This window comes from Nothoprocta perdicaria, unplaced genomic scaffold (assembly GCF_003342845.1).
Source record: "Nothoprocta perdicaria isolate Ctin4 unplaced genomic scaffold, notPer1 scaffold_69, whole genome shotgun sequence".
Taxonomy (NCBI): domain Eukaryota; kingdom Metazoa; phylum Chordata; class Aves; order Tinamiformes; family Tinamidae; genus Nothoprocta; species Nothoprocta perdicaria.
This window is the reverse complement of record NW_020455965.1, coordinates 3273203-3297468: the sequence shown is the minus strand read 5'-3', so window position 1 is coordinate 3297468 and position 24266 is coordinate 3273203. Positions and strand designations below refer to the sequence as shown.

Sequence of the window (24266 nt, the reverse complement as noted above, 5' to 3'; positions counted from 1 at the left end):
TAAACTCATAGATTCTGCTGACTTCAGTGGAGCTTGTGAGTTTACAAGAACTAATGATTTACATAGCTAATTATCTACACTGATTTACAGCATCTGAGGATTGGTCATATTAATTGGAGAAGTCTATTAAAGCACTTAAAATAGATTTGGGATAGTGCAGTTGTAACTATGACTGAAAAGACAGCTTGTAGTCAAACCTTCTATTTTCTAGAGCTTAATTTAATTTTTACTTCATTATCTTTTTAGGTTGAAAGCCCTGGCACTCCTGTCCTAGAGTGTGCTTTCATGCTCTAAAAGCTGTTCATAGGCTCTCTTTTGCACACAGCTCTGTGGCACATGGTTAGTCCTCTGTGAGGAGAATGTACTTTACTGATTTTATATTTGAATATTTTCCCTTGCAACTATTTATTTGTTAAATTTCAATGACTAAAGCATTAAATAAATACAAGTGTGTGTTGCAGTTTTCTTGGGGGGAGAGAAGTAAACAAACTAAGGACTATGTCTCCATAAACAACACTTTACTTTAAAAGCATCTTTGGCCGCAAACTCACAATTAATGAAACTTCAGTGGGGTCAGGCAGGGTGGGTAAGGAGATAGGAATTGTAAAGGAGGAATGGGAGAGGAAACGTTAGATGGGGGAAATGACCAAGGTAATGGTATACTGCTTTTTTTTTTTTTTTTTTGAGACACTTGTAAAATGCTGTGTCATTTAGAGTGCTTGTTATAAACATCTGAAAAGTAATTTCAAAGCATGTGTTTTGCTTTAGAAGAAACTTCTGATGTCTCTTTTAATAGACTAGTGCAACTAGCTCAAAAGCAATAAGCCCCCCTCATCCCACAATTTCTCATGCTGGGTTTAGCAATCTGAAGAAAACACACTTCCTGTAAATGTGGAATAGCTGTCTCTATGGAGCTTCTTCCAAGTGTGGAGAACAGCCATGTTCTGTAGGTCTCCTTAGCCTGTAATTTGTTTTCATGATCTGAACTGGCAGCTCTACCTCATTCAGCTGTTAATCCATAAATTGCACATTTCCTGTGGGCAAGATTATGCATTAATAATAGAAGAGGGGAAAAAAAAATCAAAACACGGACATTAGGTAATGCATTGACCACGGGTTACTAGTTAAAAAGCCTGGATGGCTTTTATCTCACCTAGATGCTGTCTGCTAAGGCCATTAAGGAGGATGCATTTAGCACTGCCCAGACCAAGGTAGGCCGGGTCACCTCCCTGCCTCAAAGCAGGGAACTGAGTTTCTCCCTTTAGGGACGAGCCCTGCAGAAAGGGCCCAAAAGAGGTGCGTGCTAAATGCCTGTTGATGGTCTCTGCTGTTCCTGAGCCTTGGAAAAACTAAAGAAAACCACCTTCTTGGCAATATCTACGTCTCAGTGAAACTTTTTTATGTCCCCTCTGTCTAATCTAAGGCGCTAAGGGAGGAGAGACGAACCCCGTAACTGCGCTGAGGCTCCCCTGAGCCCTAGCAGAGGGGCCCACGGCCTGCGCTTGTGCTGCACCTTGCAGCTCTCCTGCTCTTCCTCGAGGAGGAGGAGGAGGAGGGGGACGAAGCGGCCCCAGCCCAGCGCCCGGGCGGGTGGAGCGGCCGGGGCGGTCGCTTAGCGACGGCCGCGTCCCCAGCGCGGCCATGGCGGAGGCGGCAGCCGCTCCCGTGCGCAGCCAGCGCGTCTTCCTCAACCACCTGGACTCCTATTGCGGCCGCGGCGTCGGCGAGGTGGCCGCGGCGCCCCCGGCCGCGGGGCTGTGGGCGAGGCCGGGAGGGCGTCGGGGGCCCCTGCGGGAGTGGGGAGGCCATGGGGCACCGTGACGGTCCTTGCGGACAAGGCCCTGGTAGCGGCTGCGAGCGGGGATGGTGGCAGCCTTCGGGGCGCAAGGCCCCCCAAAGCTGGAGGGGCGTCCGTGCCACCCCAGGGCCGGGCCGAGGGAGGCCGGGCACAACCTGACTCGTGTGTGTTGCAGTATTTGTCCAAGTGCGTTGTTGGGGCCTCGCTGGAAGAGGTCGGAGAAGAGGAGGAAGAGGAGGAAAGTACATCAGATGCTGAAGTTCCTAACTCAAAAGGGGGCCACAAGCCCAAGGAGGGAGTCTACCAAGTGGTGGGGACTCTTTCCAAAGCAGAGGCCAATAAACCATCTTTTGCAGTGGAAACCTATGCAGTGAGTAGCAGTCTTGTTATCTCATGTCATCATCAGGCATGACCACATACACTGAATCTTTGAAAATGACCTGTGTTAAGGGCCTCCTGTTGCTGCTGGAAGCTTTATACACATATTTTATTATCTCTGCTTCCTACATAGTCATCCACTCTCTGTTGGGTCTGATCCAACAAATGTTAAGGGACTTACATACATAAACATTTGACTGCTTTGGATGGAACATAATCTGCTCCATGAGTCACAATCCTGTTATACTTTTCCCTGACAAAAAAAAAAAAAAAAAAAACCACACATCAAGTATCTTTCTCATCTCTCCTATGTATTTTAGCACCATTTTAGGCATATTGGTGTTTGGACCAAATTCAGTATCTTCCCTTTCTAACTATGCACTGAAATCACTGCTTCCACTAATTCCTAGTTTTTCTGAATTCCTACGTCTTTCTGCAAAGACATGTTCAAAGTTCAGCTAACTAAAGGGGGATCACTTTTAAGAATGTGGTAGTTTAAGGTTTTCTGGCGGTAAGATTGCCATTAAGTGTCTCACATTCATTATCTAGAATCTTTTCAAACATTTGAATGTTCTGACAGGAATATGTATATAGCTGAGTTGTTCCATCGGAAAATTATGGCTAGGGATATTCAAACTTTGTTGCTTCTCTCGTGCAAAGCATTTCTTGGAGCGATACAGACAGCATCTGTTGAAAGAGATTATTTTTTATAATCTCATATCATGTCTGTTGAATAAGATTATTTTTTATTTTGCAGAGCAGCTGACATTTTTCTGTCCTTCACCCTCTGCTAGCTGATCAATGCTAAAAATAGTAGAAAAAAAATCTTTTTTCATACAATTATACTGAAGATATAAATCCTAAAATTCCACATTTTCTCTTTTCAAACCACATGAATATATATTGTAGATTGTGTGCTTCCGTATTTAATTTATGCATCATCCTTATTTTCATATGACTGACCTAGTTCAATATCAGTCTTATAGTCTTATGAATAATTCTAACATCCTTTTCAGAAACCTACATGTGGGAAAACTACTTGAACTTAAAAAGAAAGAGGTGTTTTGTATGGATTTCCTTCCTTCCTTCCTTCCTTCCTTCCTTCCTTCCTTCCTTCCTTCCTTCCTTCCTTCCTTCCTTCCTTCCTTCCTTCCTTCCTTCCTTCCTTCNGCCTCCAACTGTGAATCCTCTCATGTATAGTTTGAGGAACAAGGAGCTCAAGAAGGCGCTGAGGAAAAGTTTTCAGTGTGTACAATACCCCAAACTATAACTTTCTCATGTTCTCATCACTCCAATGTATTTGACATGCAGCCTTCCTTCCTTCCTTCCTTCCTTCCTTCCTTCCTTCCTTCCTTCCTTCCTTCCTTCCTTCCTTCCTTCCTTCCTTCCTTCCTTCCTGCCTCCCTCCCTCTCTCCCTCCCTCCATTTTTTTCCTTTAACGAAGGTTTCTAACTTTAAATTTTTTTTTTCCCTCCACAGGTCTCTTCTCGAGATGAACTTTTAAGTTACTTGCTTGAGTGTGACATTATTTTATATAATATCACTGAGGATGCAAAGCAAATTGAGGAAGCAACATGGGCTGCATCTGGTTAGTACAGCCATGAGCTGAATGGAAAGTTGGTGCCATACATATATATATGTATGTACATATATATATATGTATGTACACATATAATAGATATAATTATATGATAGAGTAAATTATACTCTTATATTCATAGCTTCATGAGTTCTAGAGGAATCAACAAACTATAATCTACATTTATTTATTTTACTCTAACTTAAATTAAGAAGACTTTTTCTATAGTTCTGTGGATTATTCTGTTTTGATGGAGAAAAAGACACTTTACTTGCAGTGTCGTAACAGTCATTAGAGATTAACCAATTCTTGGTATAGCTGGTTTTCTTTTCTTCCCTTCTTGTTAATGTAACTCTTTATTGACATATTATTATTTGTTTAGTTATTACATGTATTTCATACTCAGCCAAATAAGGTATATTTTCTAAAAAGTGGGTATAATATAGAATGTAGTAATATAGCTGCTTATATAGGCCCTTCATATAAAAGCAAAGCTACGGTTTGTACTGTTTGAGAAATACAGGTCACAATAAAAATATCCCTTTTTGTTATTAAACAGCACTACGTACAGAGATGCAGCAGTTTGAGACACCGAAGATATTCATTCTCATTTCAACAATAATGAGCTGGGCTAAAAGCAAACCCCTTGACCCAGTAAGCAATAAAAAACCCTTCATTTTCACTGATGCTTTCTATTAAATGTATGCAATTAAATTGTTTCCGTATTCATCTCAATATTAGTAAATTAGGTTCAGCAAGTCTGTTTTTCTTGTTGTTCTTGCCCCTGAACCACTGCTTGCTACCAAAATTGTTAAATTTACCCCACTAGACAGAGAGCTTTAGGCACTGAACTATAAAGAGCAGGGAGACTTGTGTACAAAAATCAAGTACGGTTTGGCAAAAGGGGAGACCTATGCTAACCAAAATATATACTGTCTTGCAGTTATACAAAACTTACAAAATACAAAAATGTAATATATTTTTAGTGAAATACATGCTTTAACAAGTTTATATATGAATAAATTCATATATCTGAATATAGTTGTAGGATTATCATCAGGAATCATGTGACACACTTTGTAGTATGTTATTGTAATTCCTAAATGTGAAGTCTTACATAAATTGTGCATGTAAATGTTATCTGCAGCTGTTTTCAAAGTTTTTCATATTTATCATGTTTATATAATATTATATGTATAACAATCATGTTTTTCCTTCCTAGGAGGATGCAGAAATTGCTTTTACTGATGAAGATTATCGCAGAAGAAAATCTCATCCTAACTTTACCGATCACATAAATGCTGAAAAACTTGTTCTCAAACTTGGAAAAAATGTATGTAAACAATTTGCTTAAGTATAGATTGTTGGATCTTTTAGCTTTCTATGTTATCTTAATGACAGAAATTATCGGTAGTTTTTTTTTTAAATATATATTATTCTCCTGATGAATGCAAACAACACCTGTTATTAATACCAATACCAACAAGGCAGTAATCTCTTCTGAAATATGTCTGCATAATGCAAATTCCTATGTTCAAAATTCTTTTTTTTTTTTGTTTAGTAATTAAATAACACCTCATTAAAACAAACAAACACAAAAAACACACTTGTTGCTGTTTCAGAGAGAATCAGATTTTGAGCTTGTTTGGGGAAAGGAGGCTCAAGGCTGAAAGATGGTAGAGGGAAGGAAATCATGTCTTTGCAGGAAAGTAGCATCCCTCTTGAAATATTGACATGTTATGTTGTGTCACTGAAATGCTTAGAAGATGTTCTGGTAAATAATTTGGACCTTACCTACCATGTTCCTGGACAGACCAAGCACATGGAACAGGAATCATCTTGATTTTAATCCACCCTTGTAATTCATTTTAAAATTGTGGACAAAGAGCTGACCCAGAATATCTAGAGCAAATGTTATCTCTTTACATGTGTTTCATCACTTTATATGTTTTTCATCATTTTGTATGTATTTTATATTCATTTCCTTCACCTTCATTTGTCTCTGCCTGATTAGACTATTAATCTTCTTAGAGAATAGATCTCTTTGAGGAGCTATTATTAAAAGTATAACAGCAGTGGCTCAGATCTTGTCTCATGCTTGGAGGAAATGGGCACTTGTCTCTAGAGTCTGTGCAGGCTCAGAGGGAGAACTGGAAGACAAGAAAATATCTTGTGTGATGGTGACTCTCTTTGTGTGTCAGCAGTTTTCCATAGTGAAAAGTAGGAAAAAAATAGGTGAAAATTAAAAAATTAGTTAATCCAGTAGATTAACAAGCAAGCATAGAAATCATAAAATCCAGAAATTTATATGACTAATAATGCAGAATTCAAAACTCTGCAGGAACATCTACCACAGATAGCAAAACATCTCTTTGTTTCCCAGCTGTGTTGTCACTGGCACCCCAGCTCACGAGCACATTAATTTTGAATATTTCCTATCTGAGTCATAGTGCTAGGAAAAAACAAAAACAAATAAACAAACAAAAAATCCACATCCCCCCCCCAAAAAAAAACAAAAAACCCACCACCCTAACCCCAAAACAAACCAACCCACTACTGATTAATGGCTAGAATGTGACATCTAGTGGATTTAATGAATATTGCACAATTTAAGGTCTTTACGAATGACCTGGACATGTGTTGCAAGTTTGTATTTCAGAGAGCTATAGCAGACAGTGCCAAACTGGTTTATATTTCACAAATGGCCCAAAAGAAGTTACTGCAGAGACAGATGCCAGGAAAATCCTGCTCATTGCCTCCTCTTTAGAAGCTAATGGCCTCTCCTGTGCTTTCACAAAAGGCATTTTTTATTTCGTCTAGCACAAATCCAGGCACCTTGCAGCACACTTCCTCTTGTGGCATGGGTATGGCCCACAACAAATATGGGAATTGCTCTTTGGGTACAAATAGCTTTTTTCTGTCAGGATATTGACCAAGCAAACTAAGTCAAGGAACTCTTTTGCCATCTGTGATATCTTGTGATTTTAATCTGTTTCATACAATTAGTATAAAGCTGTTGCATTCAGCTGAGTGGAGATACAGTTTTTATTACAAAGTTTAATTTTATAGCTAGGTACATAAAAATACAGACCCAGATACAAATGCATTGCTGTATATGTCTTCATATGGCATCCCTTCATATGTTGCTTTGCTTCTTTAATGAAAGATTGGCTGACTGATTTCTTACACTTTAAAGATGATATAAAAAGATGCTTTTTAATTATTTTTTTCGCTCCCTGAAATGTAGATATCAAATCTAAGCATTTACTGGCTCTGGTGGTGAATGCAGGTTAATTAGTGTTATCTAGATGAGCTAATACATAGGATCTTTGCAACATGAAAATTGTTTAGTGACTTTGTATCAATTTTAAGTATCTCAGTATGGTTGATCCTAATTTAAAAGATCCACTTCAAAGTTTTCATTATTAAACGGATTCTAAAATATCTATATTTTATGTATACCCATCTTCAACACTGATTGAGCAGTAGCATTTTACATAAGAGAGAAATTTATGGCAGGATTATCATAATGGTCAAAATGGAGATCGATCATGATCTGTGTTTAGGAAGATACTCGTACAGTTCGCTTATTTTGTCTAAAATTTTATCTCAAAATCAATATAAAGTGATTATAAAAGTACTGAATTATTACTTCCTACCTCTCAGAAAGTCAAATACAAGTATAATGCTAGCAAAGAAAAGCTTCAAGGGTTTCCAGAATTACTTTCCCTGTTCACTTCAAATTTAGGCAGATTAGTGCTGACTACAACTCTATTCTTGGGGAAATATTAGCAGTATGACATATAGCTAAAAGTTATGTTGAAAAATGATCTTACTCCAATCCTTAGTGACACAATCTAAGCACTTGCTCTATAGTATCTGAGTACTCAAGTTCCAGGGTAAGGCACTGTCCCATTTACAATACTGTATTTTTATAAGAATGTTCTTGTTGATTTTATTTCACAGAACAAGCAAAAATTTACAACTTATGTTGTTGCTTCAGGACTGCAGTATGGAGCTGGAGAAGGAATCTTGCATTACTTTTTTAAGGTAGACATCCAAGAGAATTTTGAAGATTAATTTAACTGTAAACTGCAACGGAATGGAATGCATTTCTAATAGCTTTGGTATCATATACATAATGCTTCTGTGAACAGAACAGATAATTTGTTCCCTTTGAAATTTGTTCTAGTTACAGTGGAAGCTATTTCCTTTTTTTTTTATCTGATCTTTTTCTATTTTTTCTACTTTTTGAACAACATCCCAGTATGCACTGTGTAGTGAGAATATGTCTGATATATGAAGGGACTACAGGGATCAGGGGAAAAAAAGTCTTTCTTTTAAATATTGCTCTTTTTTCAAGTTTTTTTTTTTTTTATTTGGAATACAAAGTACTAAAAATAACCATTTTAAGACCAAGCACACAAATATTTCTTTTTTCTTTTTTTTTTTTTTTTTTTTCCATCTGTAATCTTTTCCTTCTCAGTTCACTCCCTGTTTGTATTTTCAGATGGCTTGGCTTAGTGAGGCTCCTGCAATACCTGTCTTTGGAAATGGAAATAATTTTATTCCAACTATTCATGTTGTTGATTTAGCAGCGTAAGTAGATAATGAAAAATACCTGAATAAATGATCCTGAAGAAAATGATTGGTTCCTAGCTAAGAAACCATATCTGCTAGGAGAGTACTGAAACTCTCATATTTGGGGATTTTAACAAAATTAGTTGTCTCTCCTGGTTGAGTCAAACAGAAATTTTAGCTTTTTTAATATTAAGCCTTCTGGAAGTTTTACCTGACTTAGACTGGTGCCGCGCTTTTAAGAAATGATTCACAATACTGAAACTAGTTTGAAATTAGTATCAGCCAGCTGGCTCAAGAATGGAACTTGACCTCTACAGTAGCTTAATAAATATTTTCTAGAGACGTGACTTTTTATTCTTGGGACTTTTGGCCAAACAGGTTATCTAGTTTTGCTTCTTATGAGAGACAATATATATGAAATTATCCTGTTCTCCAAGATTCTGTGCATCCTTTGTCTTTGGATTATTTCTAAAATGTTAGTAATGATAAAAGCCTAGTCTGCAAATGTGTTTCCCTAACTTATTACTTTGACTGTACTTGTCTTTTTTTAGGATATTACAAAATATAGCAGATCATAAGCCAAAGACTCACTACATAGTTGCGGTAGATGAATCTATGCACACACTTAAAGAATTAATAAAGGTAAGAAAATTAATTATTTTATTAGATAGTTGTAAGGTTTCGAAAGCTGTAAATTTCACTGAAGTAGAGGTCTCTGGATTTTCCTGAATTATCTTGTGTAACAAATGATATAAAAATTATCTTGCAATTCTGTAACACTTCTGTCCTTTTAACAAAATGCGTTATCTGGACCTGGTTGTGCAAAGCTGACTTTGGCAAAAGTCTCAGTAACTTCAGTAGAAGAGTTACCTAAGAAAGCTCTGCTGAATCAGATACTGATCTGAAATTTGCAGTTCTGCCATTAGATGATCTTTGAAAAGGCTTTTCCCTTGATTTAGTAGGAAGATTTTGAGATTATTTCTGAACTTTGTTACAAGATGTTTGGAAAAGCAAAACATCTTGCAATTTGTTTAAGTGAACATAAGGCAATTAGTCAGCACTCATTTGAAGGAAATAAAAGTCAAAATACTCAGTGCTTGTGGTCAACCGTAAGAACAGAAAAAAATACATAAAAAAAACCTGTTACATAAAAATGAGTATAAAAGAGGTTAAAAATATTACATCTCTAGGAAAAGGATGCATTGAAAGTTTGCATTATTAGAAGTGCAGGACTATGGCATTGGTACCCATAAAGAAAAGCCTGAGAAAGTGAAAATTGCCATGGTTAAACAGTAGGTTGAATGGGGCGGTTAGGGGGGGATAGCCTTTTAAATTTGCTATGTCCTGATTTAAAAAAAAAAAAGAAAAAAAAAAGATGAAGATGAACTGTCAAAATAAAAAAAAAAATCAAAATGAATAGTCTATCTTCAAACACTTAAGGAATAAAAAGGCTGCCAGTAAATCTATTTGGCCTATAGATGGTTACGGTATAAAAGGAGCACTTAGAGGAGACAAGATGTAGAGATACTTTGTATTAGTGTGTGTGGATAAGGCTTTGGAAACACCATAGTATTTCAGGATTTGTTTGTGGATGACTCACTAGATGATTATAAAACTATATAAACTGTAACAAAAGACTGTAAAAAAAAGGTTATAGAATGAATTTAAAAGAATGAATTCTAACAAATCATTAGATTCTCATGGTATTCACCGAAGAGTTGAGAAATAATTCAAGGATAAAATACTTTACATGTATGTAGTTTCCATGTACGACCTCTTGTTCAGCATTGTCCTGGCATTTGAAGACTAGCGCATGACCAAAGTGATGCTAATTTAAAATGAAAGATTTGGGGAAATGCAGGCCAGTATGCATAATACCATTGGCCAATAACAAGGTATGTTATTAGAAACAAATAAATTAATGCATTAAAGGATAGGTATGCTCTATCTGGGAAGAGTCAATGTGGCTTTTGTTGAAGAAAAAACAGCTTTGGAAACCTACTGAAGTTCTTTGACACGACCAGCAAATATGGGCAAGGATGAGTGAGCTGATGTAGTCTCATTTCTCAAAGGCTTTCAATGCAATGCTTCACCAGAAGCAGAGGAGAAGCTAGGAGAAGCTAGCATCCTAGGAAAAGACAGTGGGCCTTCTCATGAGAATGTGGTTGTTTAAAAGATATGACATAGAGGGAAATAGTAAATGGATAGGTCTTGTAGTGACGAGAAATTATCAGTGGAGAGCTCAGCAGTGAACAATCTTAACTAGGACCTATCGCAGTCCAGGGGAAGACTGGAATATCATTTCTTATTACCATTAGAGTTACTAACTGCACAGTAGTAATTTCTAGTTTAGGAATTTTCTGAGATGTATTTTTTTGTGTTCTTACTTTTATTTAAGCATCCACTAATGACCACTACTGAAGACAGAACACTGGAATATATGTAGATTTGATCAAGACGCATAAAGCCATTGTTACATTTTTATGAAATCAGGTCTTTTTTTTTTTTTTTTTTTTTTTTTTTTTTTTTTTTTTTTATTGTTTTGATTTAAGCTATTCTTAAAAGGCTGTAAGAATAACTAATAGCAACTTATCTATCTGCAGACACAAGGATGCAATCTAATATGGAGAGCTATTGATATTGTTCTTTCCTGATTCTCAACAGAATTAAACATTTTAAGAATCTGAAATGGACAAACTGGGAAATAAAATAGGTGTTCAACTAGAGCTTAAAAGGAGCAAGTCATATAAAGATATAAGACCTTTGGACACTTGTTTTTTTTTTTAGTTCAGAGGGGTCAATATATAGCAAAAGAGGGAGAGAGATTTAAAATTAATATTAAAGTTAACATCATAATGTTGTTATTTCAAATCAGTATACTGATTTTCCATGTGTAAAATAAAGTCTAAAAGAAAATATTATCCTCAGAAATCCTGTTCACTTTTTTCAAAGAATATGAATTTACATATATATTATACTTCTTTTTCTAGTGTATCAGCAAAAATCTTGGACCTGGAAAAATTGAGATGATTCCAAGAGAAAATGCATTCCTGATCAAAGAGTTAACGGTTTGTTTGTCTGTTTTCTTCTTTTATTACTTAAGAAAAGGATATAAAAATATAGCATCATTAAAGTATTATTTCCTTCTTTCATTACAAAAGTATAACCCTAAAACCTGACTAAAAAAAGTATTTTAAATTTTAAATTTAATATTTAAATTTAATAATAATAATAAAATTTAAAGTTTAAATATTTTAAATCACCAAATAAATATACTGAAAGTTAAACGAACCTAAAACAGAGAATTGTGTGGAGTTACAGCCTAATTTTGAAAAGCAGAGCAACACTGATGTCAATGCCTTGAGCATATAGGAACACTCTTACAAAACCAGCACAAAATCATAAAAAATAAGAAAATGTTAATAATGAAATGCTACTAAGGCCGAGCAACATGGCACATGTCAGTTAAGTTATATTCCTATATTTAGCTGAAATCAACTGTACAGGAGCAACAGGAGGGACAAACAAACAAACAACAACAACAACAACAAACTACAACAACAACAACAAGGAAACCCCTGCTTCTTTTAAGATGGCACTTCGTAGATTTATGAAAAAGATTATTTCCTTGCAATAATATGGAACCTTTGTATAATGCAAAATAATTGTGCAGTGGTTACTATTTCAGTAGTCAATGAAAATACTTAAATATAAATGCACATTGAAAGATCTAAAGATTAGAGATTAATTTTAAAAAAATACAATTTCTGTGCAAAACCCTTCTTCTCCTGTGCTTTTATCCTTTTCTGTTCTCTCCAGTCCATCCCAGTCTTCAGTATACGACAATCAATACTGCACTTTCAACATGCATAGCTAAGTTCTGTGAAACAAAATGTGCTTTTTGCTTCCTCAGCAATCACATTTGGATATGTTGTTTGTGAATCTACGAATGGAGGCTATTTTTCTGAAAGACAATTTCAACATTAAGTGGGTTGCTCAGACAGGACTGGTGGAGAACATTGAAGAAATCATCAAAGAATACAAGGAAAGTCGAGGATTGCTGGTAATGGCTTGACATTTTTTAAAATGTTCCCTTTTTCAAATAGAAGTGATTATATGAATGCATACTTTTATTTCCTTAAGAGAAAACACTTAGAATACTGATAGAGAAGCAAAATAAGTGGACATATAAACTGAAAATTAAATTATAGTTTACAGAGAGTACGGTACAATTAGCTAAGTGTTTTTTCTGTGATTTCTGCAACAATAGAAAATGTGGTGAGTTGCTAACTATTTTCAGTATTGTCCTAAGACATAGGAGAGATTTAAACAGATGATACTTAGTATAAAATAAACTAACATGTATCTAAACTTTAAATATTTAAGAATAATTTATTAAGGATAATTATCTGGGAAGAATGTTCCTTTTAAATAAAACCACCATTTTTTTTTGAAGAATGTTACATTTTTATCTTTCTTTTTCAGCCTCTCAAAATTTATATTCACGGTCCTCCTGGAGTTGGAAAGTCTAGCATTGCTGAAAATCTCTGCAGGCACTACAAGCTACATCACATTAAAATAAAAGATGTAATATCTGAAACAATAGCAAATCTGGTGTGTTTTCAGTATTATTATTATTATTTTATTTATTATTTTTCTTTACTGACCTCAAATAAACCTAGTTTTTCAGTAATCTACTTTAGAATAGAACGGATCTTTTGAGATATTATCATCTTTGGGGGATTCACAGGTCTTTTTAGTGACTGCAGGTTGCTTACTACCTTATTGCACAGGAATAAATTTGAAATTAAAATGTAGAATAAAGTGGGGTTTTTATTATATTATATTATATTATATTATATTATATTATATTATATTATCCTTAATATAATATCCTTAATATATATTATATTATATCCTTAATTATATTATAATATTATATTATATTATATTATATCCTTAAATAAAAGGATATATTATATCCTTTTATTATATCTGTGTATAAAAAGAAATCTAGCATAGTATTTCTGAGTTCATATTCATATTGTCATGTTTCATGTCCATATTGTTGTCTTTAGGAGAAAATTGTTGCTCCAAAAGAAGAAGCAGATGACATAGGAGAAGAGGGAGAAGATGATGATGATGAGAGTGAAAATATAGAGGAAGCCCGAGAGTTATTAGATGAAATCAAAAAAAGCATGGAACAAAATGGGAGTAGGAAACACCAAGTGATAAAATGGGATTTAGGTAAATGCTGCAACCCTATACAAATAACAAATAAAGCAATAAATTTGTCCCTTGGATCTTGTAGATACTTTTAAAAGCAAGAATCATGCCTTATCAATTTGTATTTAAATGTAATTAAAAAATCAAATACAATTGTGAAATTATACAAGCTGAAGAATAAAGAAGTAGGAATTTCGAGTCAATGGTTGCTAGAGGAGGAAAAATCAGGGCAAAACAAGGGGTTTTGTTTGTCACACATTTGTTCAACAATACAGAACAGATTAATAGACCTCCTCATATCTTGGTCTAGTCATCTGAAAGTGAAACTCATAGTTCCTATTTCACAGTTCTGTTGCAAGACTATTTTTAAGTCTTATTGCAGACATCAAATTTTGCTTTGTCGCGTGTGTTTTGTCACATTTTATCTATGTATGTATAGTAGAAAAAATATATATTTTTTTCTATGTATGTATAATAAAAAAGCCTCTTTGCTTTTTCTATTAAAATCTGAAGAAAGTTTAAAAATGCCTAGGACTCTATACTATTATTCCAAATATCCACTCGAGTTTTTAGTTTCCTTTAGAGTTCTAATATTTATAGCTTTCTAAGCTCTAATAAATTTATTTAATTGCTACACATTACATAGATCTCTGACAACATGCAACATAGTTATTCAAATTATAGAATTATTTTTAGAGCCTAAATAAAACCTTCTGGGATAAATTAGCTAAAATGTTAATGAAATACCTTCAGATATCTGTATTCTATAAACATATTAACTGTCTTTTTGTTTTAGATCAAATACAAGGCCAATATGTTATTAAATTCACAAAAGATAAGCTTAAAACAATGCCCTGTAGGAATCAGGGATATGTTTTGGATGGATTCCCGGAAACTTATGATCAGGCAAAAGAACTTTTTAATTGTAAGTACTGCTGGCCTTGATTTTACTGCTGTTAATGTTGTTGTTATAATTATATTTATCATTGCCATACTCGTGTGTATGAACACTGCAATGATTGCTGTGCAAGACACACAAAATACTCGTTCTCACAGGCTGCTCAAAATTTCTAAAAGATTGCAACCCATTTTTCTTTTTTTTTTCTTTTTTTAATTTAAGAAAATATTTTTTTCGGGCTATCTTTGCTGACAAAGTTGTAAGTAAATGTATAGCTGTGGAAGACACTGTATTGTTTTGTGCTGGACTGCTTCACCTAAGCATGCTCCTAAGGCAGAATATATTTGTAGTATTCAAGGACTGCTTAACAAGGGGCCTGAGCCAATAGTCAATGCACATTCTGTGTGGGTATCTCTACGTGGGTATCTATGTGGGTATCTCTATGTGTATATGTATGTGGGTATCTCTACGTGGGTATTCTTCAGAGGATATGAGTTCAGTGGAGCTCTGCAACATACACAGTCAGTATATCCTTCTTCAGATTCTGACAAGCACTGTGTACGCATTAGGACCAAGCACCATCTCCCCATGTAAGTCACAGCATGAGCTGATAAAGAAAACCAAATTCACTCCCGCTTAGCTCAGTAAGGCAGGTTGTAAATCGCCACGTTCAGCTGATGTTCGGCAGGTACCTCAGCTGGTTGACACTCAGCTGGAGAAGAGCTGATCGCATGGAAGTAGGAATCTTTTTAACTGTAATTCTGTAAGCTGTGTCCAGAACCCTGATTCTGTCTTTAAGAAGAATATCTAGGAGAGGCCAGGGTCAGGACAGCGGTATGGACCCATTCTGAAACTGCATGTATTTGTAGATATAGGCAGATAACTTATAGTGTTCCATAGGAGAACTTTGTGATGACTGGCAGCATTAACAACCTCTCTAAATCAGGATCTAGATTTGATTAATTATCAAAACATTAGTGTAAGTTATACCAACACAAAATACTAGGCACCTTTTTGGCAAATGCAATAATATCGTTGATTCAAATGACAATGTGGGTTTGTTCTTACTTTTGTTTTAGTGGAAGATGAAGATGAGGAAGAGGAAATTAAAGGCAAAATATATAAATGTGATAAATTAATCACACCTGGTAAGTTTGACACTTTTATAAACAGAGCTGTTTTCCAAGTATTGCTATCACTGATAAGAAACCTGAAATGCCGCTGTCACATTTTATCTAACATATAAGAAGTATTTAATTCATGTTATGCTGCTACCCTTTCATTTGAAAGTGAACAATTAGTCAAAAGGAGCATCTGGGATTGGTTTGTGTTTATTTTATTTTATTTTATTTTATTTTATTTTATTTTATTTTATTTTATTTTATTTTATTTTATTTTATTTTATTTTATTTCCTTGCTCTCTTTTTGTGAAAATAACAAATGCTGGCTTGTAACAAAAGTAGTGCTGCCTTTGCTGTGATTACTGCAGCTATTAATGGAATAAACACGAGTGCCTGAACTTGGCATATTAAAAAGACATAAGCTTATCTTTACTCTTTTGTAGAGTCCTTTGTACTGCTTACTATGTTATCTTGAAAGATGTCATGAAATTGATTTTTTTTGTGTGTGTGTGGGGGCAGTTTTGGGAGGCAAGGGCTGTTTGTGATGGAGTCTGTAAATTTCTCACTGATGTCCATTTTTTTTCTATTAAAAAAAATATCAGTATTATTATATTCAGTAGTATGCTAGAAAGAAATACACAAAAATTGTTACAGAAATATATGAATTACTATTTAACAAAGCACAAATTCTTTTGATTTTTGAGCTGATAAAACAGAGCAAGATAAAGCATAATAAAATTGCAAATATAAGACTTTTGAAGTACTGTAGGGAGATACAATCTTTGTGTCTCCTTGAAAGTTTTCTTTTATTCCTGTCTAACAGCATACTGCAAATGTAACTGATGCCAAGTTTTACAGCATGTGGCATAGTATACTTAAGTGTAACTACAGATAATTAAATTTATTTGAATTTACTTTAATTCAGCAGAGATATCTTTCTTAATGAGATTAAAAATCACAGTCCACTGAAATCTAATTTTTGATAAACAAGTTGTTAAATTTTCCAGTGTCGCGTGCTAGTTTGGCTGCACTAAAGAAGTGCTAGCACCCCTAGTGCTAAGAGAGAATTTGGTGAAATTGGGTTCTGTGGCTTTGCTGCTTTCCAAACAGATTTCATCTTGATAAATACTGATACAAATGTGGAAATAGAGAATGTAAGACATTTCTTAATGAACTTCTGCATAAAGATAGATGCAATATACATCTACTTACGTTAATTAAAAATAGGTAATAAGGAGGAAAAGTAATAATACATGCCATAGAAATTATTTCTCAGAAAATATATTCTTCTTCACAGAATTTGTTATTTCTTTGGCTGCCTCTGATGAATTCCTTAAAAACAGAATAATAAATCTCCCCGAGAGTGTTGTTGCTGGGACTCATTACACCCAGAACAGGTTCCTGGATACTCTTCGCTTTTTCAGAGACTATAACACAGAAGATGAGAGTGTTCTCAACTATTTTGATGAACTTGAAATACATCCTCAGATTATTGGTAAGAAATAATTAAAAATTACGCATAATCTTTTGAAATAATAGAGTAAATGTACATAAAACAATATTTATAATAATATTAATAAATATAGTATAAGCATTTAAAAATAACTGCAGAAAATCTTGTATGCCTTAAGAATTCTGAGTCATTCTCTTTGGTTCAAACAGTTATTTTCTTTTAAAATTTGCATTTTAATTGTAGGTTAAAAAACCCAAACAATTTTCTGACAGGTTGCAGACATCTACACTTGCATCTTCTTGTATTGATGTGATAATATATTTCATGATATTTCAATGTTGAAATCACTTATATATTGTTTTATGTTATCCTCAGATGCCATCACATTACAGAGGTAATTTGTAATAGAAGAAAGAAAATGATTAATGACTTGGGGCAGAGGTTTTCTTCTCCATCCGTTTTCTACTATATCTAGCTGTAGGAACAGATAATGTGACAGCACTCTAGAGAGAATTCTAGAAGTGTTAATTAATTAATTAAGCATTTAATTAAGTTAATTAATTAAATCTGGGGAGAGAGAGAGAGAAAAAGAGAGAGATAAAGAAAGAGAGAAAGAAAGAGAGAGATAAAGAAAGAGAGGGAAAGAAAGAAAGAAAGAAAGAAAGAAAGAAAGAAAGAAAAAGAAAGAGAAAGAACAGGTGGAAACCCCTGGAAGTAGAATCAAGCTACAGATATTAAGAATATCCCTAGATGAGATGGGTTATGAGAAACTAATTATGGAGCAATCTTAATGATAGCTGAATTCCTCATTTTTTTAAAGTAATGTCAGTCATTCCAGGGAGTATTTTGAGAGCAATATCATACTTGTGCTGTTTGGGAAGTATGCTTAGAGACAAAAATGGTGTCTTAACATGATGATTTTACATTTGGAATTTTCTCTAAATTACTCTTCTGCCTTTTTGCTTCCAAGTGTCTCAGTGCACGTTGAGCCTCTGACAAGGGATTTTTAGATTCTATCCTCATTCTCTCATGCAGTTTTCCACTCAAATCTATTTTACAATCCTACCATATTTTACCTCAATTCATAAAAGGAAGTAGATGATAAGATGTAAATGTCTGTTTGTTTCTTCTCTCTTTAGATGTTGCTTTTGTTTTTCATATCAGATTTAATAATCAGATTTAAACAGAGCCTTGACTGTTTTCTTGGTCATATTCTAAAGGAAATTAGCTGGTTTTACTGACTTCAGTGTGGATTAGTTGAAGAATTGCACATGATTCTTAAAATTTTGTTTTGAAGTAATCAAAACTTACTTGCATGTTAATTTTAGAAATTCATAATCTATGGTTATATCAATTGATTATATTATTTTTTTCTGAGTTTGAAATACAATTAGTACAAAAGAGTGGGCTTCAAAATTTTGGAAACCCTGATTTTCTGTAGTGACTCATACATGAATTCTTTAAGTCAGTTATCTTTGTATCTCTCTCTTTTTTTTTTTTTTTTTTTTTTTAAAATCTCCAAAATGAGAATGGTAAGGCAAGTATGTTAGATCCACACACACACACACAAAAAAAGCGTGTTAGAATTTTAACAGCAATTTGGTTTGAAATTTTAATTTGTGAACCCCATTTTGGTGCTGGTTCCTCTTGATTAGGGTCAGTGTTAACTATATTATTATTTAAAGATGTGTCTTTGGAGAAATCCAGTTATATGACTACTGGAACGTTTTTCTACATAGAAATGTTGCTAGGTTATTGCGAAAAGTCTGGCATATTCAAGAGCTCACACTCAATGCAGAGTCCTAAGTACTTTGCATGATTAAAAATAGTCATTTAAAGTATGCCTAGGAATTCTGTTGCATTAGTTTGCAATGTAAAGATTTTGCAATGTAATTCATATATCCAGATAATTCCTGATTTTTTTTTTTTGAAAGAAGAAATTGATTTAAAAAAAAAAAAAAAAAAAAAAAAAAAACCCTTTAGCAAGTAGTTATGTTATCTTCCTGCCTTGTGTAATTAGGAGATTTGAGACCTCAAGTCCAATCACAACTGCATTGTTTATTGGAACAATGACTTCAGTAACGGACTCCTACCTTCTGTCAAAACTAGTGCTTGGAAAGACATGGGAAGCATCCTTTGCCAACAGCTTTCAAAATATCTTCATAAAGCAGAGGAATGGATACGAAGGACTATTGGATTCTAATCTAAATTAGCCTTTTTTATTTTCTTTTTCCCCTCTTTCTCTACTTTCTCTCCTTAGCTGCTTTTGTGCCTTTATACTTGCAATCCCTTGTCACCTTTACCTCTGTATTTTTAATCTTTGTAGGCCTGAATTTCCTTCTTTTCTTCCTTTTCTGTACCCCTTCTGCCAGATACGTCCACACTGAATGCATACAGGCCCAGAAAGCCCTGCAGACAGTCTCCATTTTTCTGAGTATTTCTGCAAGTCTGATGCTCAAATAGCTTCCAAAACTTAAAAACAAGAGTGAATGAAAGAGATACTGCTCAAACGCTATGCCCCTGCATAAAACTATTGATAGGCTTTGCAGTTAGAACACAGTAAGATTTTATTTGGCGATGGGTCTGTGTTCCAAAACAGTGTATGAATGAATTTTACAGAGTTTGTTGCCCAATTCTACCAATGTATTGTGTAACCTGTGTGGCAAAGTGTGTGGAATTCAGAAGCTTACAGTTTCAAAAATTTGCATGACTTGACATAAGCCTGGCTGAAGGAACAACTCAAATGCTTTGTTGACCTGATTTTTCAAGCTTCAAAACATAGCCAAGTTACAACTGCTGAGAAAAACATAAAAAAAAAAAAAAAAAAAAAAAAAAAAAAGTTATTAGCTTTTTCTGTATCATCATCTTGGAAAAATAATTTATTTTAGCTGAAATTGTAAAGGAATTCAGGTATAGAAAATTTAATTTATACAGCAAAATGTTTTCTCTTAGAGACACCTGAAAATAACATTTTATAATGGAGAATTCAAACAATATGGTCACCATATATTGTTGTTGTTCCCTAACAATCACTAATAATCGATAAAATCCCTGAAAAAAAAAATCTCTTCTATTGTTTAAAAGATGTAGTCAAGTTGGAAGATCCTGAGAACAGAGTTATTGTAAAAGAGATTATCAAAGAAATTGGGGAACCTCGGAATTATGGTTTGACAGATGAAGAAAAGGAAAACTTAGAACGGAAAGCAGCTGAGGAACGCCTTGCCAAAGAAGCTAAAGAGGCAGCTGAGCAAGAACGTAGAGAAGCTGAGGAAAGGGCTGAAAGGAAGGAAAAGTGGATAGAGTGGGTAAGTTATATTTTTCTGGGCAAGTATTTGTATTTGTGATTTAAAAAGTAGAAATAAAGGGGCTTCCTGCTATCTGTTATGCTTGGAAATGTGGTGTATGCACTTAAGCTTGTAAAATATAACATACATAGAGTTCATTCTATCATATTTTGCCATTGGGGGGTTGCCTTTCTAACAAGGCTTTTAGCTCCACATAGTCTGATCAATATTCCAGTTTGCACTCGAGCTCTCTGCAATCCCATTGTGCAGGAGTAGCACCATCAGGAGCTAGGTGGTATTTTAGTGAGGAATACCTGAAACAGACACTGCAGTAACTTTTTTCATTCTCACCCAAAGTCAGCTTGCTTCACGAGAAGGCAGCTCTTCTATTGTCTCCTTTTAGAGACATTTAAAACAAACTGATCATTCTGAGGAGGAATTATTTTCTTATATGTGGATGTGCACCCATATCTATGGGGAAATAATACCCCGGAATTGCCCACTTTTAAACAAGCTTTTATATTGCTCTGATGTTGGCTTGTCATCTCTATGTTTATTTTCAGTTTCATTCAAGATTAAATAGCATTTTGTTCTCTCCGGAAGATTATTTGAAAGGTTAGCAAGGATAGTTAACACGTTTTTATCTACATCCAATTCAAAGCCATCTAACCTCAAGGAAAGCAAACTACACATTATTTGAATCTAAAATAGGTATTTAAGTAAAATGTGTGTTTAAAGAGGCAGGTACTCAGGAAAATCTAAGCAAGATTCATTTACCTTTGAGATTGTAGATTAGCTACAATTTCTGGATAGAGTGCCCAAAGACCAGATGATTTATTGAATATCACTCCTAGATAGGATGAATCAGGTAATTCAGTTGTATTAGAATATGGCTTTTTGTGTCATGCTTGGGTACAGAAGGGTAATCTCTCTGTTTTTCTTCAGTCTCTCCTGCTTGCTCTGTCTATGACTTAGGCTACTATTGAACACAAGAGAAGAGAGGATAATAAATGTTTGAGTAGCTGTCTGGCTAAAACTTGCAAGTTCAGATGCTCTTAACTACTATTAAATAACAAAAGGCTAACTCAAATTTTGGCACCTTTTTTGTTTGTTTTACTTTATGAGTGTAATCATTTTATCAGATTTGACTGGACTACAAGGATAATGGTAGCTGATGTAAAGAGATATAACCCACTGGCATTTTAGCACATTAAGTTCTGTTCCCAGGGGAAAAAAAAAGTCTTAAAAAAAAAATTTAATACATTTTGCAGTTAAGAGAGTCAAGGCTCTTCACAGAGTTAAAAAACTCTCCTGCCCCCAGCTGAAAAATCTCTCAATAAATTATCTGCAATTGTAATAGCAGTGATTTTTTGAATTGACACATACTAGTGTTTTCCAGGCACTTTGCCAAATACCTTATAGAAATAGAAGTATGCAAAACAGAATAAACTTCCATTTAGGTGTAAAAGATGTGAGAAATAAAAAATTTTTACAAGGTACACTATTTTAGTTTTCATCATGCTTGGTTCACTTTCCTTAGCAAGCACTATGCTCCAAAATTAATAAAAAGTTCATAATGGTGCTATTAAGTGTGTGGGTTTTTTTTTTTTTTTTTTTTAATGTTCATGGTTTTTAATCCTTATTATTTCTTGAGACCGCCATTATTATTTAGTCAAGTGTTACTTGTTAAGTGTTATACATTTTATTCTCTGGTTCATTATTTGTAGAACAAACGTCTGGCAGAAGTGAAGAGACAAGAAGAAGAGTTACTGGAGGCCCAATCCATTCCCTTACGAAACTACTTAATGAAGCATGTCATGCCAACACTTATGCAAGGGCTAAACGAATGCTGTAAGATCAGGCCAGAGGATCCAGTCGATTTTCTGGTAAGGTGATAGTGTGTGTGTCTGTTTATTGATGATTTTTCCTTAAATATATTTTTAAAAGCTTAGTGGAATTATTCACTTAGTCCCAAAGAATCTCTCTGATGAGAGAAGAATGGGAATTCTTGTTTCCCATTTTGATTACCACAATTCAGTGGTGGTTAGTACCTGCAATTCCAGACAGCAGTAATTGCTTTTAAACCCAAAGAATATTCTGACTGCTCTTCAATGGTGTGGTTAACACTGACAACTAAAGATATCTAGTTTTACTATGCAGTAGCAGGAGAATAATCACTATTAGAATTGGTTGTGGCATGTGAGCTCCCAACTTTTCTACGTGCTCTGCAGTGACCTAGGGGCTGGCAGAAACAGAGATGAGTGACAGCAGAGTGTTAAATATCTGTAGTGGTAGGAGGCTGAGATCTCCTCTTGCAAGAACTATCTTATCTATTACTATCTATACCTTTGGGTGCAGCAGTCAGGCCCCAGGCTACTCCCACCCAGAACTTTCCATGGAGTGCAAAGGCTGTGCTAATAGCCCGTGAGGGATGGGCTCCCTGCTAACTAACCTGGAAAATGGGCTGGGTAGCAGCTGTGAAGAAAAGGTTTCACTAGCCTCTCTGTCAGAGATCACATCTTAGTTTTTAGTGGAGGATCACACCCTCATCCTTTTTGAGATTTTTTTTTGTTTAAAGCAACCGTTTTTGTTAGTTTGTGTATCTTTTTTTTTTTAAATCTAGGCACTTGATATCTGTAACTTTGAAAATCTTCTGTTTATAGGCAGAATATCTCTTCAAGAACAATCCTGAAATTGAGGGAGATAAACCTTAAATCCTGACAGCTGTAGATATCGTGTAATAGAAGAACACTTCTAATGCATTTCACCATAAAAATACTTAGCATTTGAATTTCTTTTGTTGTTTAGGCTTGTTATATAACCTCTTTATTTCCCATATTGTATTATTCACTGTACTGTTATTCATATGCTGTTCTATTTGTTCTTTAATGTATCTTCTACCAGAACAATAATTAATAGACATCGTTTATGCATCCATATTTTATTTATTTGAAATTGTGATCCATAAGATCTTCAATTAGAAGATTCAAGATCTCTCTTGAATGAGGGAAAAAAAATCAAAAATGAAAGGTTATTTTAGCTGAAAATTAAAACAAATAGAAAAAGGTCTCTTACCTCCTTTGCTCATTTAAAAAAAAAAAAAAAAAAAAAAGGCTTACATCACTAAGAATCCGTTCTGTCATTAAGCTGTTTTAAGAAAAACAAACAAATTATATTTTTTAACAGGGTATCTTCTCTTCGTCTATCAGCTAACCACAGAAAAAAGGGAGAGCAACACAGACCTCTTAGTCTTGGCCAAGGACTGGCTGCATGAATGTTTTCCTAGTAAAAACCTTCAAGTGTTAGGATTTTCTTGGGTACCATACATATTGGTACAATTTTCATGACATTTACCATTTCTCCATTATTCATGCTTAATATCTCTTTTTCATAGAAACATCTGGAGTTTCTAGCTGGGTCACAGTTACTTTTCCAACTATGTCCAGCTGTCACCCCCCTTTTCTAGGTATGGTTTGACTGCTATTCCCTTTTCCTATTGATTAGTTTGGCTGCTATTCCCCTTTCCTATTGATTTCATACACCTTTCACAGAACCTGCTGATAAAGCCATGCTGACTAAGCAGAAAGTGATAATTTGGTTGTTGTAAAACAAATATGTTAATATATTGCAAAAACAGAGCAAGGACTGCTGGACAGAGGAGATGAAAACAAAATAAAAACTAGCATTGTGATATTAAACATTTTGTTTTTAATTAAGTCTCATCTTGGCTGCCTTAACAATCACAAAGTCTTGTCATTGATCAGCGTCATGAACAGAAATCAGAATTATCACTTTTCTCCTTTTTTTTTTTTATTTTAAAGAATGAAAGATCTGTAATTGTTATAAATTACTCATCCACGTTGTCGTTTATCTTATGAACCCTTTCGAGATTAACTTGTAATTTTAAATTCCTACTTTTTTTGGTGGAAAGAACCTCCCCTTTTCTAT

General features: G+C 34.5%; 1 protein-coding gene across 1 annotated transcript; it reads left to right on the top strand.

Annotated features, from left to right (window-relative positions):
- The first annotated feature begins 1641 nt into the window (after window positions 1–1641).
- On the top strand, window positions 1642–23193 carry AK7 (adenylate kinase 7). Its single transcript, XM_026050443.1, has 18 exons — window positions 1642–1728; window positions 1974–2168; window positions 3656–3764; window positions 4315–4409; window positions 4978–5088; window positions 7722–7805; window positions 8266–8354; window positions 8888–8978; window positions 11327–11404; window positions 12250–12399; window positions 12822–12950; window positions 13415–13550; window positions 14359–14487; window positions 15540–15608; window positions 16879–17076; window positions 20119–20339; window positions 22046–22204; window positions 22982–23193. The coding sequence occupies exons 1-18, from the start codon at window positions 1642–1644 to the stop codon at window positions 23030–23032; spliced, it is 2181 nt and encodes a 726-aa protein (XP_025906228.1). The 3' UTR covers window positions 23033–23193.
- The last annotated feature ends 1073 nt before the right edge of the window (window positions 23194–24266 follow it).

Coding starts and splice junctions, on each gene's coding strand:
- AK7 (XM_026050443.1), top strand. CDS start 1,642: ATGGCGGAGGCGGCAGCCGCTCCCGTGCGCAGCCAGCGCGTCTTCCTC. Junction 11,405..12,249: donor TCCTGATCAAAGAGTTAACG/GTTTGTTTGTCT, acceptor TTGCTTCCTCAG/CAATCACATTTGGATATGTT. Junction 14,488..15,539: donor GGCAAAAGAACTTTTTAATT/GTAAGTACTGCT, acceptor CTTTTGTTTTAG/TGGAAGATGAAGATGAGGAA.